This window comes from Plectropomus leopardus, chromosome 11, assembly GCF_008729295.1.
Source record: "Plectropomus leopardus isolate mb chromosome 11, YSFRI_Pleo_2.0, whole genome shotgun sequence".
NCBI classification, from domain to species: domain Eukaryota; kingdom Metazoa; phylum Chordata; class Actinopteri; order Perciformes; family Serranidae; genus Plectropomus; species Plectropomus leopardus.
In genome coordinates this window covers 18,593,806-18,609,244 of record NC_056473.1, presented here as the reverse complement: position 1 = coordinate 18,609,244, position 15,439 = coordinate 18,593,806, and the positions used below count along the sequence as shown (strand labels likewise).

General features: G+C 41.3%; 5 protein-coding genes and 1 pseudogene across 5 annotated transcripts; 1 reads left to right on the top strand and 5 right to left on the bottom strand.

The window, feature by feature from the left end:
- Positions 1 to 1,552: 1,552 nt before the first annotated feature.
- On the bottom strand, positions 1,553 to 2,192 carry LOC121949819 (histone H3). The gene has a single exon (XM_042495600.1). It carries the CDS (start codon positions 2,005 to 2,007, stop codon positions 1,597 to 1,599), a length of 411 nt encoding a protein of 136 aa, XP_042351534.1. The 5' UTR covers positions 2,008 to 2,192; the 3' UTR covers positions 1,553 to 1,596.
- Positions 2,193 to 2,368: 176 nt separating this feature from the next.
- Positions 2,369 to 2,957, top strand: LOC121949820 (histone H2A-like). The gene has a single exon (XM_042495601.1). The coding sequence runs from the start codon at positions 2,369 to 2,371 to the stop codon at positions 2,750 to 2,752; it is 384 nt and encodes a 127-aa protein (XP_042351535.1). The 3' UTR covers positions 2,753 to 2,957.
- Positions 2,958 to 4,592: 1,635 nt separating this feature from the next.
- Positions 4,593 to 5,090, bottom strand: LOC121949821 (histone H2B 1/2-like). Its single transcript, XM_042495602.1, has one exon. It carries the CDS (start codon positions 5,072 to 5,074, stop codon positions 4,703 to 4,705), a length of 372 nt encoding a protein of 123 aa, XP_042351536.1. The 5' UTR covers positions 5,075 to 5,090; the 3' UTR covers positions 4,593 to 4,702.
- Positions 5,091 to 5,983: 893 nt separating this feature from the next.
- On the bottom strand, positions 5,984 to 6,951 carry LOC121949818 (annotated as a pseudogene).
- Positions 6,952 to 12,670: 5,719 nt separating this feature from the next.
- LOC121949905 (histone H2B 1/2-like) lies at positions 12,671 to 13,432 on the bottom strand. The gene has a single exon (XM_042495743.1). The coding sequence runs from the start codon at positions 13,423 to 13,425 to the stop codon at positions 13,054 to 13,056; it is 372 nt and encodes a 123-aa protein (XP_042351677.1). The 5' UTR covers positions 13,426 to 13,432; the 3' UTR covers positions 12,671 to 13,053.
- Positions 13,433 to 14,237: 805 nt separating this feature from the next.
- Positions 14,238 to 15,056, bottom strand: LOC121949906 (histone H4). Its single transcript, XM_042495744.1, has one exon. The coding sequence runs from the start codon at positions 15,054 to 15,056 to the stop codon at positions 14,745 to 14,747; it is 312 nt and encodes a 103-aa protein (XP_042351678.1). The 3' UTR covers positions 14,238 to 14,744.
- Positions 15,057 to 15,439: the final 383 nt, after the last annotated feature.

Sequence of the window (15,439 nt, the reverse complement as noted above, 5' to 3'; positions counted from 1 at the left end):
ATATATATATATGCTCGCATGATCCATCAAAGAAAGTGTGAAAGAAAGTGGCAGGTAGAACAGAAATAAATTGGGGTAATAAAAGAGTTGAAATGTGTCATTGCCTTTGAAATTAGGATGAGTATGAAGATGTCACTGAGATGAAAACAAAAACGGCTGGCGGTCACTTTTGTCAGCATTCAAAAGAAACGGTCAAAATTGCAGTGGAGAATAAAGTAGAAGAATATTTTAACCAGTTTAAGATATGGACACACATTTGGGATGACTTTGGTGCATGGATACAATAGGTATGATAGACCCAAGCTTTTGTGTAAAAAGTAGAAGTATGCAGTAGCAGGAAATGGAAATACTCAGTTTAAGTAAATGTGGTGATGTGTCCTTCCGTGTCGAGTAATTCACGAACATTTCTGTAAAGCGAGGATCGAGGCTCGTATCGATGACGTATGTGGTGATGTTTGAAGCGTCGGGAGCCGGCTGTACCACGTGACTGATTCAGGAAATGGTTCGCGGGTTTGGCGTGCGATTCGAAATATAAGGGGCAACGAAACGCAACGGACCTCCACTATCCCCGCACATTTTGTTGACTTCAGACATTATTGTGCGTTTGTTTGCAATCTATTCGAGCTTATTAATGAGTATATTATTGGTTTATTGGCATTATCATTTAAGCACAATTCATTTTATAGCTTCACGCACCAAAGCCATGGTGTCATTATAATCACTGTCTGTTTTACATTTATTGTCCACTTGATGGCACAGTAGAGAAAATGAAGCACCGTGAAGCTTCGGCCCATGAGTGAACCAACTGGATGAAAAGCTTCAATGCTTCATGACACTTCATCTCGCCATCACTAAGTAAAAGTACCTACATTCATTTTAAATTAAGGACAATAACAGGCTACTTTCCACCACTGGTCTTCACTTGAGTCTGTTAGTTATGTGATTCAGATGACTGTAACATGGTCAAGCAAAGCTGTATTAAAAATGTATTTAACCTCCAAACTGTCAAAAAGAAACTTGTAAAAGAATAACTCAACATGACATCTTGGTGACAGTTTAGATGATTATGTTAGGTTAGGCTATGTGTTTGCCATGAGGATAGACACTTGTTTTTTGATCACTAAGGACAAGAACCATAAAAAGCAGACAAGCAATTAATGAAAGAAAAAAAACTTAATTTCATTATTACATCTTTAGATTCAAGATTCAAAGTGTGTATTGTCATATGCACAGTATGGAAACATGTTTCCCTGTACAATGAAATTCTTACTTTGCTGTCCACAGAATGCCTAACGTGTAGCAAATATAAAAGAAATATGAACCCTTTATATTATATTATATATTAACCCTTCTAACCATGAGTAAACTGGCTTTGCATCTTGAAAAAAATACCTTAAATGAGTACATAAAAGTGAATAAAAAGAATCAGTTTCTTTTACCTGGACAGTTTTACCTAGCTTTTGAAAGACATCAACCTAATCTGCCCAGGGTCCACAGGCTAAAAACGGTAAACGTGTTATTATTGAGAACTGAGCTCTTGAGTGATGTGAGGTGGCTCTTAAAAGAGCCGTTGCGGTTTGTGGAGCAGAAGACAGTTTAAGCTCTCTCTCCGCGGATGCGGCGGGCCAGCTGGATGTCTTTGGGCATGATGGTGACTCTTTTGGCGTGGATGGCGCACAGATTGGTGTCCTCAAACAGGCCGACCAGGTAAGCCTCGCTGGCCTCCTGGAGAGCCATGACAGCGGAGCTCTGGAAGCGCAAGTCGGTCTTGAAATCCTGAGCGATCTCTCTGACCAGGCGCTGGAAAGGCAGCTTGCGGATCAGCAGCTCGGTGGATTTCTGATAACGACGGATCTCTCTCAGGGCCACAGTACCAGGCCTATAACGGTGAGGCTTCTTCACGCCGCCGGTGGCCGGGGCGCTCTTTCGGGCAGCCTTGGTAGCCAACTGCTTCCTTGGTGCCTTGCCTCCGGTAGATTTGCGAGCGGTCTGCTTGGTTCTTGCCATGGTTTCTTAATTCTCTTATCACAGGAGAAGTATGCTGCTCGCGGAGCAGCCACGCTGCTCTTAAACTGTGGGACCGGCTGTCACATGGTGACGCTGCTTCAGACCTCCGGCTCCTGATTGGTGAGCGGCTCCTCTGGAGCTCAGGACCGCCTAGAGGAGAGACCCCCGCCCCAATCTCCGCTGCTTATTGGCCACAAATCCTTTCAAAAAGTCCGCCGAAAGTCAAGAGTGCCCCTCCCTCTGCTGGAGCCTCTGTTCAGCTCTGATAGGAACCGCCCCGCACTCTCTGAGTATATAGAGGAGGGTTTCTGACCCCACAGGCACATATTTTCTGAGTATCAACTTTAGGAAGTATTACAGAATGAGTGGTCGCGGTAAAACCACTGGCAAGGCCAGAGCTAAGGCCAAGACCCGCTCCTCCCGTGCTGGGCTTCAGTTCCCAGTCGGTCGAGTTCACAGGCTGCTGCGCAAAGGAAATTATGCGGAGCGTGTCGGCGCCGGCGCCCCCGTCTACCTGGCGGCTGTGCTGGAGTACCTGACCGCTGAGATCCTCGAGCTGGCCGGAAACGCTGCCCGCGACAACAAGAAGACCCGTATCATCCCTCGTCACTTGCAGCTGGCTGTCCGCAACGACGAGGAGCTCAACAAGCTGTTGGGAGGAGTCACCATCGCTCAGGGCGGCGTGCTGCCCAACATCCAGGCTGTCCTGCTGCCCAAGAAGACCGAGAAGCCCGCCAAGAAGTAAACCAAGATACGTCATCTCTGCTGATAAAAACCCCTGAAAGGCTCTTTTAAGAGCCACACACCTCATCTCATAAAGAGCAGTGTTTCTAATGTGCATCTACCGCACTCATGGGGAAAATTGACCATATAATTGAATATAGTAGGTCTATAACTTGTTATTGACTTTGTTAATAACAGAAAAGTTATTAAGTAATCCTTTTAGAGCCACACACTAAATCTGATATCACCTTCAGTGTTTCATATATGTTTCTAATTATCGATGGCGTGAAAGAAGGTGTTTGATCTTGTAACTGCACACAATATATAGCCTTCCATATCAAATGTTAAAACTGTAAGTTACAGCCCGGAGGGTTCAATGAAAATCTCAGCCTTCTGAATGTCAACCTATGGTAACATATCAATTACCACCAAGATTGAATCTGAATTCTATGAACATTTGTCATATGTGCAGTATCTTACAGCACTTCTCCCCATGTACCTCCTGTTGAAACTGAGAAACCAACAGTACTGCTACAAACTAGATATGTTTCGTACACCTGCAAGACTAATGACCAATAGGCAAATCTCTGACTTTGGGTTTCATTTTGTGTTTAACTGTCTGACAGGTGCACAGGTCAAAAGCTACCCATGATTTCCTCCTAAAAGCCTGTTGGAAAACGTATTCTTCATTCTGTCTGGTTAAGTGCATGTTTAAATTTTTTTTTTTTACTATGTGATCATTGGAAAACCTAGTTTGAGCAAGATTTACAGCCAAAGTGAAAAAATGTGTAACCCTTGGTGACAAAAAAATAGTGTGTTACACAAATGACTTTCTCAAAAACTACCAGGACTTGTTTCACTTATGGTACCATCGCTTTTAGAAAAACTTTTTTCTTTATTTATTTTTGTGTGCATGTGTGTCTTTCAACTTTATCAATTGAGGCATTATAAATTATTGAAATTTTGATTTTACTATGTAATACCACATGTCTGGACAATTTCCAACTCTAACAGAAAAAAACATTAGTGGTACTTTTCCTTAAAGTACTTAATATAGTCTAAGGCATTAATGGGTTAACATGATTTTGAATTAATCGGAGTTGGGAGTATACTTGGGATTCCTAGTTGCTGTTACTGAAGCAGCAGTTACTCTTCCTGGGTTTGACAGCATTCCTGACACTGCAATACTTTGTCACTGGTCATTATGCAGTATTTTTACCATTTACTCTAATGACAAAAAAAGACTGTGTACTTTCTCATTCAGCATGATGTACACCATGAATGATAATGGCTCCCCCTAAATTTTATTGAAAAGATTGAAAGGTTAGAATACTACAAAAGTTGGGTTTTCCTGAGATAACGAGAAAAATAAGTTATCGCGAAAAAATGAGCGTCATAATCTCGTGATAACAGTAAGTCGTGAACTTGGGTAAACAAATGTTATGAGAAAAGGGCAAATAGCATGTATAGAAAGATGTCCTTTTAGGGCTTGTGTAGGAATATTACAAAGTCTGACAATATACAAAGCAAAATTGTGAAAAAGTAGTATTGGACTTAACTATAGAAGGAATCAAAAACAAACATAACACCAAAAACCTAAATCAAAGACTTCAAAATGATGTAGAACATTAAAGCAGGTAATAAATAAAAGTAATATACTTGTTATTATATATGTTAAAACGCCTTTGATGTAAGGAGGGAATGATGCCATTTTAGTCATTTCATACTTTATTGGAAAGACTTACCTTTTCTTTTTATTCTTCTGTTTATTAAAATAACAATGAATAACAGCATACAACCTATAAATGTGTAAATGGTAACATACATTTCAGAACCAAAATTTTTAACCAATTACAAACTCAGTATTTTGTAACCATGTCATATTTTTCAGTTTTGTTAAACAGGAAATGTCTTTAGTTAAAATATGGGCGGCTCTTAAAAGAGCCTTAGTGTTGTTGATGTGTCAGCAGATTTACTTGGAGCTAGTGTACTTGGTGACGGCCTTGGTACCCTCAGAAACGGCGTGCTTAGCAAGCTCCCCGGGCAGCAGCAGGCGGACGGCGGTCTGGATCTCTCTGGAAGTGATGGTGGAGCGCTTGTTGTAGTGAGCCAGACGGGAGGCCTCACCGGCGATACGCTCGAAGATATCGCCCACAAAGGAGTTCATGATGCCCATCGCCTTGGAGGAAATACCGGTGTCGGGGTGCACCTGCTTCAGCACCTTGTACACGTAAATAGCGTAGCTCTCCTTCCTGCCCTTTCTCCTCTTCCTATTGGTCTTGCCGGTAGTCTTCGTGACGGCTTTCTTGGAGCCCTTCTTAGGCGCTTTCACTGGGTCAGGCATGGTGTTTCTTCTGCTAGTTTTGTCGAAAAGGCATGACTCGCAATGAGAGAAGCATCTATTTGTATTCACTGTATGCAAATATTACTGTGCTGTTGCTCGCACACGATTGGTTGTCTCCTGAGAGGACTGCGCAGGCGCTGAACAAGTGACTTGTTGCTGTGAGTGATTTATTTACTGTAGGAAACAGACTGAAAAGTGATCTAATGACTGAAAAGAACAGAGCGTAAGGACAAATAACAAACAGATCACAAAGTATTGGTTTAGTTGCTATATCAGAATCAGGAATACTTTGGGAGGGAAATTGTGGTTCGGTTCAGTCACTAGATCACTTTTCAGTCTGTTTCCTACAGTAGATAAATCACTCACCTACCAGCACAAATTGTAAAATCTCACATCCTAGACCTCCTTGGGGCAGTCAGCTTCTTCTATAAAAGGCTCCAAAACCAAGAACACCAACCAAAAAAAAAAAAAAAAAAAAAAAATTAACACAAGATTTTAAGATTTCTGACAAATTGGTGTTAAAGGTTGGCTGAAGCAAAATCAGAGATGTGGGCATTTTTCAACTATTTTATGATGTCCTATAGATGAGTGTTGTAATAGTATGTAACTTTGATATGTTTGTGTCTTTAAAAAAAAAAAAAAACTATAACTGTTACTGTGTGTGCATGCAATTGTATGTATGTAGCTTGATATTTTTTCCTTTATTAAAACCCAAACTAGGGACAGGAGTTAGAAAGTAGCAATAACTTTATTCTCTACATGTGAAACATCAGTTACCAGCAAATACAAAGTATATACAAGAATAAAGAATATGAGAATATAATTGCACTAACAATACAAAAACAATTACTCCTTATATGTGTAAAAAAATATAAATATGGAAGCTGTGTAAAATATAAAACTACATACTTTCTGCTACAATATATGTAACTAGTAGTAGATTTGGTAAAAAGTAGGTTGTGTGTGATGTAATAATGTACATCAACAATAAAAAATATCAATGAGCAAGTTATGGAAAATGACCATTAAAAATTAAATAATACTGTACATTTGGAGCATTACATAGATGACTGCTTGTGATACCCGTTTGAAAATGTTGCTCCTTAAATTAACTGCACATTTAGTTAGGAATCACACCATATTCTTTCATAAAGACTATAAGAGGAATGAGCTCTTTTGGGAGGATTTGGGTGGCTCTTAGAAGAGCCTTTTGTTTAAATATCTGATCATCAGACTGATGGCAGCTCACTTCTTCTTAGGTGCTGTCTTTTTGGCTTTAGGCTTCACGGTCTTCTTGATGGGAGCTTTCTTGGCTGCAGGCTGTTTGACCTTCTTCGGACTCTTGGTAGCCTTTTTCGGGCCTTACCTGCCTTCTTGGGACTCTTAGTTGATTTCTTGGGCGTTGCCGGGCCCTTGACCTTCTTGGGAGATTTCTTTGCGACTACTGGCTTCTTGACTACCGCTACTTTGGGTTTTCTGACTGCTGCGGGCTTCTTGGCTTTTGAAGCGGCTTTCTTGACGGGCTTCTTAGCCTTAGGAGGTGCGACCTTCTTGTTTATCTTGAAAGAGCCAGAAGCCCCGCTCCCCTTGGTCTGAACTAGGGCCCCCTTTGCCACAAGTGCCTTGATGGCAGTCTTGACGCGGGCCTTGTTCTTCTCAATATCGTAGCCTCCGCCAGCCAGCATTTTTTTGAGGGCAGCCAGAGAAACGCCGCCTCGCTCATTGGAAGCGGCAACAGCCTTAAGGAGAAGCTCCTGGCAGCTGGGACTGGCCTTCTTCGGTGCGGAGGTCTTCTTCTTGGCTGCTTTGGCCGGCGCGGCTGGAGCTGGTGCTGCTTCTGCCATTTTCTGTTGAGTTGTTATTCGTCTTTAGGAAATGAGAATCAGAGTTGACTGATACAGTACTGACAGCTCAAAGCTGGTCTTAAACACACCATGAGAACCGTGGAGACTCAACCCAGCCTGTGACTCCTCTGTGCAGTGTCAAAGCTGGAGCACTTGTGTTTTCTCTGCACTTATAAAAGACGAAAAAACTGCATGTGTGAGAGGTGCTGCGGGCTGACAGTGAAGGAGCCGATAGCGGACTTGTGTCTCTTCATATTCAAGTCATGTAGAGCTCTGATGCGCTCTGCTTTTTGTCCGTGGAGCCTCCAAACCTCATCGATTCACCGCCGTCATCAGCACTGTTCAGCGGCTTTTCCCTCTCATTTCTCTCCTAAAATGGGTTTTTAAAAGCAAAACAACTCCGGTAAGAACCGTTTTCCAGCTACTCCACATGTTTGTACGGGGACTCGACTTAAAAACAACCATCTGCTGTTGACGAGTTTGTAGTAAAGTGAGTTTTTTCTGGCCGCAGCAAACACACTGATGATGGCCGAGGCTCCTGCTGCAGTTAAGCCAGACTTCAGTCAGAGCTGCTGTCACTGTGAACATGTCCCCTGCTGAGGAAAACTTTTGATATAAAAAAAGTTAATAGTTACACTTTTAATGATCAAACACACTGACAAAATAAATGTAACCTGTTGGACAGTGCAGTGGGCTAAGTGGGCTACGTGCTTAGTAACCAGTGGTGTGCCTGAAAGCCATAGGCATACTTTTGTGTGAGCTGCTGTGATTGTGAACATCACCACAGCTTCATCTCAGCTGTCATGATGCCTATATATAAATAATAATAATAATAAGAAGAATAAGAAGAAGAAGAAGAATAATAACTTTATTTATTTATCACACTTACGGTGATTTGACAGTCAAAGTGGAAGAAGAAATGGGATACTTAAGGCAATACAACCACAGAAAGCAAGACAGTCCTACTGAATGCAAGTCAAAACAAAATTGGGGTAAAGTTAAAATTACAACAAGAGGGCAATTAATACAAGATACATAATGCAAAATCTCATTGTAAAATAACACCATATAAAAGACCAAAACAACAAAAGTAATAAAACCCCAAATAAAAGGAGATTTAAAAAAACAATGATAAAATAAGTAAAATAAAAACAAAAAATAGCCTTATCTTCTCAGGCAGGTTGTTCCAAAGCTGATGGGCCTGTCTTACTGAGGAATAGTTTTAATTTTTCAATAGTACAACTATCAATGATCAAACACACTGACAAATACATGTCACCTGTCTGGGGAAGCTTGGGGGCTTTGAATTTTACACTGTTTTACTGATATAATTTCTAAATATTAGAGAACTTCTCACAGGACAGTTGCTGTGTGTATTCTGCTGGGGTTGAAATTAAGGACTCACTGAAATTTACATTTGAACATCCTGCAAAAAGTATTAGAGTAACACAGCAGCTCTTGAATGTAAACTGCTGCACTTTTAACCCCTGAGCAGGTTGCAACTTTGTTTTAGTTGAGCAAAAAAGTGGGGTTCCAGTTGTTGCAGTCTGGGCGTGTTGACACATTGTAACTAGATTAACAAGATGGAACATACTATTCACATTTTGTTTATTACACTGAGGTGAAATTATGTCTAATATTGTAAACATACAATATTCCAACTATGTGCATCTATAATGAATGAAGGAATAAAGGTCCTTCTGTTTGTTACAACAAACAGAAGGGACATTGCACCACACACAGTTGGAGCTCATAGGTTAATGAAACATTACAAGCCATATTACTGATTTGGAGGTTTTTCTCACCACAGTCAGAAAACCTCTGACAGTGGTGACAAAAAACAACATTTTTACATGATATGCATGAGTTGTAAACATTAGCCACCTTGTTTTCCCTCTGTTGCTAACTACCTCTGGCCTCTAATTAAAATGTCTAAATTTATGTCATAATTTAAAATAATCTTTTCTATACAAAAAATAAACAGTGTTGACACCTCGTGGTTGTGACATTAACAACAGGCTATCAATAATTATTGGAAAAACTAGCATACTAGCCTGAGTGACCTTGTTACATATAGTATAGTATAGTATATCTGGAGGGTGGAAAAGTGTGTGTGTGTGTGTGTGTGTGTGTGTGTGTGTGTGTGTGTGTGTGTGTGTGTGCTTTGACAAAAGGCGGGACACATTTTGAGCAATCACAAAACAAGAGTACGTATTGAGTCAGTTCACTGCATTCAGTTGTAAAGACATCTTTCACTCTACCTTTCATCTGGTCGAGAATATTATTACATTTAAATTATTTCTTTTTGTATTTATATTTTTAATCAAATTGAAACAATGTCTTGTCAACAGTGTTTTGTCTTATTTAAAGAATTATGCAGTATTATAGAGACTGGCCCAATCATTAATAGATTATATTGATTAATGAATAGATGGGTAAATTAGTTTGAGGTTGCAGTTAATTTTCTATTGCAGGGGTGAGTGTGTTTTGAACTTTTACACAGATGGGCTGTTAAGGGTTTGTTTAATTTCACTTCTAAGTGTATTTAATTTGTTCACATCAGTGAAGGTGATCAGAAGCATAAAGGTAACTATGTGTTCAAATATCAATAGATTATCAGATGTGGGTGAGAACTGATGTTGTGTTTCAACTTCTGGTGCCAACAAAGATCAAACAGTGATACTGTCGACTGAAGTTAACCGATTAAGCTATTGTTACTGACAAACTATGGGGTCGTCTATGGAGTTATATGGTCAATTAATTTTCCTCGTGAGTGCGGGCAGCGTTCCGGCCAGCTCGAGGATCTCAGCGGTCAGGTACTCCAGCACAGCCGCCAGGTAGACGGGGGCGCCGGCGCCGACACGCTCCGCGTAATTTCCTTTGCGCAGCAGCCTTTGAACTCGACCGACTGGGAACTGAAGCCCAGCACGGGAGGAGCGGGTCTTCGCTCTGGCTTTGCCACCGGTTTTACCGCAACCACTCATTCTAGAAGACTTTCTAGAGTTGACACCCTGAGAGAATATGTTTCCAGCGGCAGAAACCCTCCTCTCCTCTATATACCCAAAAAGTGCTGGGCGGTTTCTGCCAGTCAAAGCAGAACAGGGGCTCCAGCAGAGCAGCAGAGGGAGGGTCACTCGGAGTTTCGGTGGACTTTTTGAAAGGATTTGTGGCCAATAAGCAACAGAGCTTGGGGCGGTGCTAAGCTCCAAGAGGACCCGCTCACCAATCAGTAGAGATGGCAAGATTTCGATACTTTTAAACCATTGCTTTGAAACGTTTTCAAGCTTGCATTGCACCCATGTATTATAATTGTTGTTGTTGTTGTTGTTGTTGTTGTTGTTGTTGTTGTTGTTGTTGTTGAAAGCCTACTTTTCCCCAGCCCAAAAGCCTACCTCAACAGGTATCATGTAAATCAAATCAAACTGCGATTTAGTTCTTGTAGGATATGGCGACTATTTCATATCATTATTAGCTATGTAACTTAATGACATTGGTCTTATGCTGTGCTGAAGTTAGTTTATAGAACATTCTGGTGGTTTCATTCATTAACGGAGACTTTTTTTTTGTGCTGTATTCTAGTGCACTAGTCTCGAGCTATGTCCCGAAACCGGAGGTGACAAAACAGTTCAAAATTGCCATCCCTACCAATCAGGAGCTGGAGGTCTGAAGCAGCGTCACCATGTGACAGCCGGTCCCAAAGTTGAAGAGCAGCGTGTCTCTCTTTCGAGTTGCATATTGGAGTGAGTATAATGTGCACACTTTGCATTTCGTGTTATTAAAGTTTATATTATTTTTCCACAATTTATATTAGCCGAGTTTTCACAAGCTGTTCATTTATTTTTATTTTTTTTCCTAAAAGTCTGACCCAGTCACTAAAATCAGCTCATTGTAAACAATGGAAAATTACTACACTAGCACCCTTCTCCGAGTGAGTAAAAATGCTCATTGACACACATTCAAACTACAGTTTTTGATCCATAAGCCAATCAGACATAGATCATGCATTTTCTGATGTCTGAGCTTCATTAGAAAGCTGTGGCTTTTTCACCCAGCCATTTTTTTTAACCCCTTTACGTGTTTTTTTCCACTAGATGACCATGTCTTACTATTCCCTGCTCCCCTCTTTACCAAGGCTCTGAGGCAGTTTGTTTATGTGGATGTGGGTGTATGAGTCTGTGTGTGCACGTGTGTGTTTGTGTATGCTGTGTGCGTAAAATGACCTTGTGCCCTTTTGCGAAAAAGCGCACATAGCTTTCAAGTTGCGCTGTTTTTCAATCACTCCATTTCATGTGTAATTTCTGTACAAAAGATCAAAATCCTTCTGCTTTTTTAAAATTATGCACACCTGCACAGAGCCCCATACACACAAGTATTACAAAGCTTTGAAGTACATGAACGGGGGACATTTACCAGCACATGAAAGAGAGACAAACCTAAACAATATCTGACTTTGTTTACAAACCTGCGGCTGAAGCGGGTCTGAAGAAAGGGCGGTAAATAAGAAGTGGTTATTTTTTACTTTGCATCCCTACCTCAGCGCTAAGGAGGTTCAGCAAGTCCTCGATGTTGTAATGGAGTCAGGTACCGACTCTGACACCCTTTCTGCAGACTCCAACATCGACACAGCCAACAAGGACTAGGTACCAGTGCTGGAGTCTGTCTGCCAGCTCCACGGAGTGCTCCGACGCTGGGGATTAGGAGACAGTGGCACATGGGGAATGGATCTTTAAGAGCAGGGAGATTCAATGGGCCCCTTTCGACGATTAGACCCTCCGCTACGTTCCTGTGGCCACTGGGGTGACCCCAAGAGCCACCCTTTATGCTGTGGCCTGGATCAGCAGCCTGGAGGATTGTTTCAATTGTATGAAATCTGATGAGATAGTCCAAATGATCGTGGACTACAGTAACCAAGAAAGCCCCCGCTAAGAAGACTGTCAAACCCAAAGCCAAGAAGGCAGTACCCAAGAAAGTGAGCTGCCATCAACCTGATGACACGTTAAACAGGCTCTTCTAAAAGTCACCCAAATCAACCTTAAAGAGCCTATTTCTGTCAAATATGACTAACTACATGTCTCATAATAAAACCGATTTTACCTGTAGGAGGCTATAGAGAGAGAATCACAGTGTATATTCACAACCTCATAGCAACATGTCAAATCAGACAAATTAATAGCCTCCCATAATCCATAAGAATTTACTGTACATTGTATATGCATTTTTTTCTTAAAACTACGTCATTAATGGGCTTTCATGTAGCATTATGCCAATACAATATCTCTAATCCTGTAAAAAGTGGATGTGAGAAGCCAAGAAGGCTAAGAAACCAACTGACAAAAGCACCATACTAACTAATGCATTAATTGCTAATGCAATTCATATTTTTTAAAAGAAAAACTTCATTGAAGTCATTAATGCCACCTGAGAAGAGCAGGGAGGATATCAGGCACATACAGGCAATGAGATGAATGGACACCACAAAAAAAAAAGGCTCCTCTTAGAGCCACCCGCCACTCCTAAAAAACGTTCCTTTTTATTGTTCTTGTAATTGTGAACAATGTCCATAAAAAGCAACTTACAGGTTCTTAAATTCCTGCAGGGCGTCACCCTGACCCTCTTTTACACTCTTTTACATGGAATTTGTTTAATTTTGTTTAATATGTATGTAAAAGTGGATATGGAGGAGTTTGCATTTGTGTATGTGCATGTACATGAGTGCATATGTAGTATATATGCGCATGTGGTATGTAGGTATATGCATATGTAGCTATATATGCATATATGTGGGTATGTATGAATCTAAAGGAATGTTTACATATTCATATTATACATTACTTGCATTTATGTGAATGTGTTTTGTATGGTTTTGTATTATGAAGCACTTTGTAAGCTGTAGTTTTCAAAAGCAAAGTGTGTAAGTCTTATTAAACATAGGTAGTATATATTCGTTGTGGCAGGACCTTTAAATTCCTCACAAGCACTACTATGTAGGCTAATTTAAGTGATTGGTAGTTTATGACGTCTATACTAGACCCGTTTCACTTTGTAAGAAAATACTTTCAAAGTTCTCAGGAAACGCCTCCAGACAAAGTGGGCGGCTCTTAAAAGAGCCTTGGTGTTGTTGATGTGTCAGCAGGTTTACTTGGAGCTAGTGTACTTGGTGACGGCCTTGGTACCCTCAGAAACGGCGTGCTTAGCAAGCTCCCCGGGCAGCAGCAGGCGGACGGCGGTCTGGATCTCTCTGGAAGTGATGGTGGAGCGCTTGTTGTAGTGAGCCAGACGGGAGGCCTCACCGGCGATACGCTCGAAGATGTCGCTCACAAATGAGTTCATGATGCCCATAGCCTTGGAGGAAATACCGGTGTCGGGGTGCACCTGCTTCAGCACCTTGTACACGTAAATAGCGTAGCTCTCCTTCCTGCCCTTTCTCCTCTTCCTATTAGACTTGCTGGCAGTCTTCGTGGCGGCTTTCTTAGAGCCCTTCTTGGGCGCTTTCACTACTTCTGGCATGTTGCTCTCTCGGCACTTTGACGGTACAGGACGACTAGGCAGAAGGGGAAGCAGTTACTATTTATTCACGGTATGCAAATATTACTGTGCTGTTGCCCGCGCACGATTGGCTGGCTCCTTAGCGGGACTACACATGCGCTAAATAAGTTTACTGCAGTAGACATAATGAAAAGCAATTTGTTGTTTGACAAGAACAAAGACAAATAACGGCACTTAACAAGTTAATGATTTAGTTGCTGTATAAAATGTGTTAAAACTGACCTGTGGTGGATGAACTGATCAAATTTTGTACTTACTATGAGTCAAAGTAGCAATACCACAGCTTAGAAATAGTCTGTTACAAGTGAAGTCTGCATCAAGATGTTAACTTCGTTACAATACAAAGGTGTTAGTCGTGATTATTTATGTAATTATGTGTTAATCACTTGTAGATGTTGCAGCTAATGAAGAGCCTGTTTTAACTACTTAATATATTTTATGTGCTGGAAGCTTTTTAATGTCCCCATGCAATCAATATTTTAGCTTAATCCTCAACATTTCCATCAATTATTATTCCATATTTTCAATTATTTATCAGAATCCACAAAGTACTGATGCTTTCATATATAATATAGTAACTAAATACCTCTAGATAGCTGCACTCTCAGTGCAACAATGAGTGCCAAACCACAGGTCCTCCATCAGACTGACAGCAACGAGACTGTATAACTCTCACCTAAAAAATGTAGAACTACCTGTCACCATTCACAGTCATAGTGTTTGTTAGTAGCACTGTCATCGGTGATTGCTCACAAGCACAATGTTGCACTGTTCAATTTTTCGTAATTCACAGTAAGAAATACTGCTTGTTCTTAGTCTTTAGTTTCACAGTCATGATTCACAGCTTTCGATCATCTGCACTTTCCGGTGTCCACTTCGGGATACAAATTATCCTGTGCAAACACCGTTTACTCGTTTAAGTAGCACAATTATTACATGTATATTCCCCGTTGTCAGCCAGTTGTGCGTATTTCATATTCTCCTCTTAAAAGCTTTTGATGTCGGAACCACTTAGTGTCCCCAGTTTGCAATCCAGTAAAAGATTGTCTTATTTTCTGCGTAGGTCATCTGTAGTGTTTAATGTTGCCTCCTTCGGCTCACGTAGATCTATGACACCTGTAACAATTTTAACAATGGCGTTGTCTATAAATCATAGACTATGGTATACTTAAGAGGAAAGCGCTACATGTAATAATAAATGTAAAGAATTACAGTACTCCCAAGAGTATGTGGGCGGCCCTTAAAAGGGCCTTTGATTTTCAGTAATGAATGATGAGAGTTTAACCGCCGAAGCCGTACAGAGTGCGGCCCTGTCTCTTCAGAGCATACACCACATCCATAGCAGTCACGGTCTTCCTCTTAGCGTGCTCAGTGTAGGTGACGGCGTCACGGATCACATTTTCCAGAAACACTTTCAGCACACCGCGAGTCTCCTCATAAATCAGACCGGAGATACGCTTCACTCCGCCGCGCCGAGCCAAGCGGCGAATAGCGGGTTTGGTGATCCCCTGGATGTTATCACGAAGGACCTTACGGTGACGCTTAGCGCCCCCTTTGCCGAGTCCTTTACCACCTTTTCCTCGTCCAGACATTTTTACAAGCAAGAGTTAGTAACTCAATGATACCGCCTCTTGCACACCCAGTTATATAAACCCTGTCTGAGGACGTGACAGAAAACAGAGGCAGGTCTGTTTATGATTAAGTTTTTGGTGCATGAGCGCCGCCTGCTGAACAGCCCAAACGCAAAAGGAAGCGCTGGTTGCAAAGGTATCCGTTAACGCACACTGCTAAAACACGGCACGCTGGCACCTTCTGCTGGAGGCACTGCAACCTAACAGTCAATTAGTGTAGACCACTGCGATCCACAATTTATATTGAGCACTGATTATATCCCATCGACGATCATTAACCTCCCAGCTGTTCTCCCTCCCCACACGGATCAAAAGGACTATAATAACTTAGCGAGGCAGCATTT

What these genes read in the sequence shown, in the direction of transcription:
- LOC121949819 (XM_042495600.1), bottom strand. Translation starts at nt 2,007, where the DNA reads ATGGCAAGAACCAAGCAGACCGCTCGCAAATCTACCGGAGGCAAGGCA.
- LOC121949905 (XM_042495743.1), bottom strand. Translation starts at nt 13,425, where the DNA reads ATGCCAGAAGTAGTGAAAGCGCCCAAGAAGGGCTCTAAGAAAGCCGCC.
- LOC121949906 (XM_042495744.1), bottom strand. Translation starts at nt 15,056, where the DNA reads ATGTCTGGACGAGGAAAAGGTGGTAAAGGACTCGGCAAAGGGGGCGCT.
- LOC121949820 (XM_042495601.1), top strand. Translation starts at nt 2,369, where the DNA reads ATGAGTGGTCGCGGTAAAACCACTGGCAAGGCCAGAGCTAAGGCCAAG.
- LOC121949821 (XM_042495602.1), bottom strand. Translation starts at nt 5,074, where the DNA reads ATGCCTGACCCAGTGAAAGCGCCTAAGAAGGGCTCCAAGAAAGCCGTC.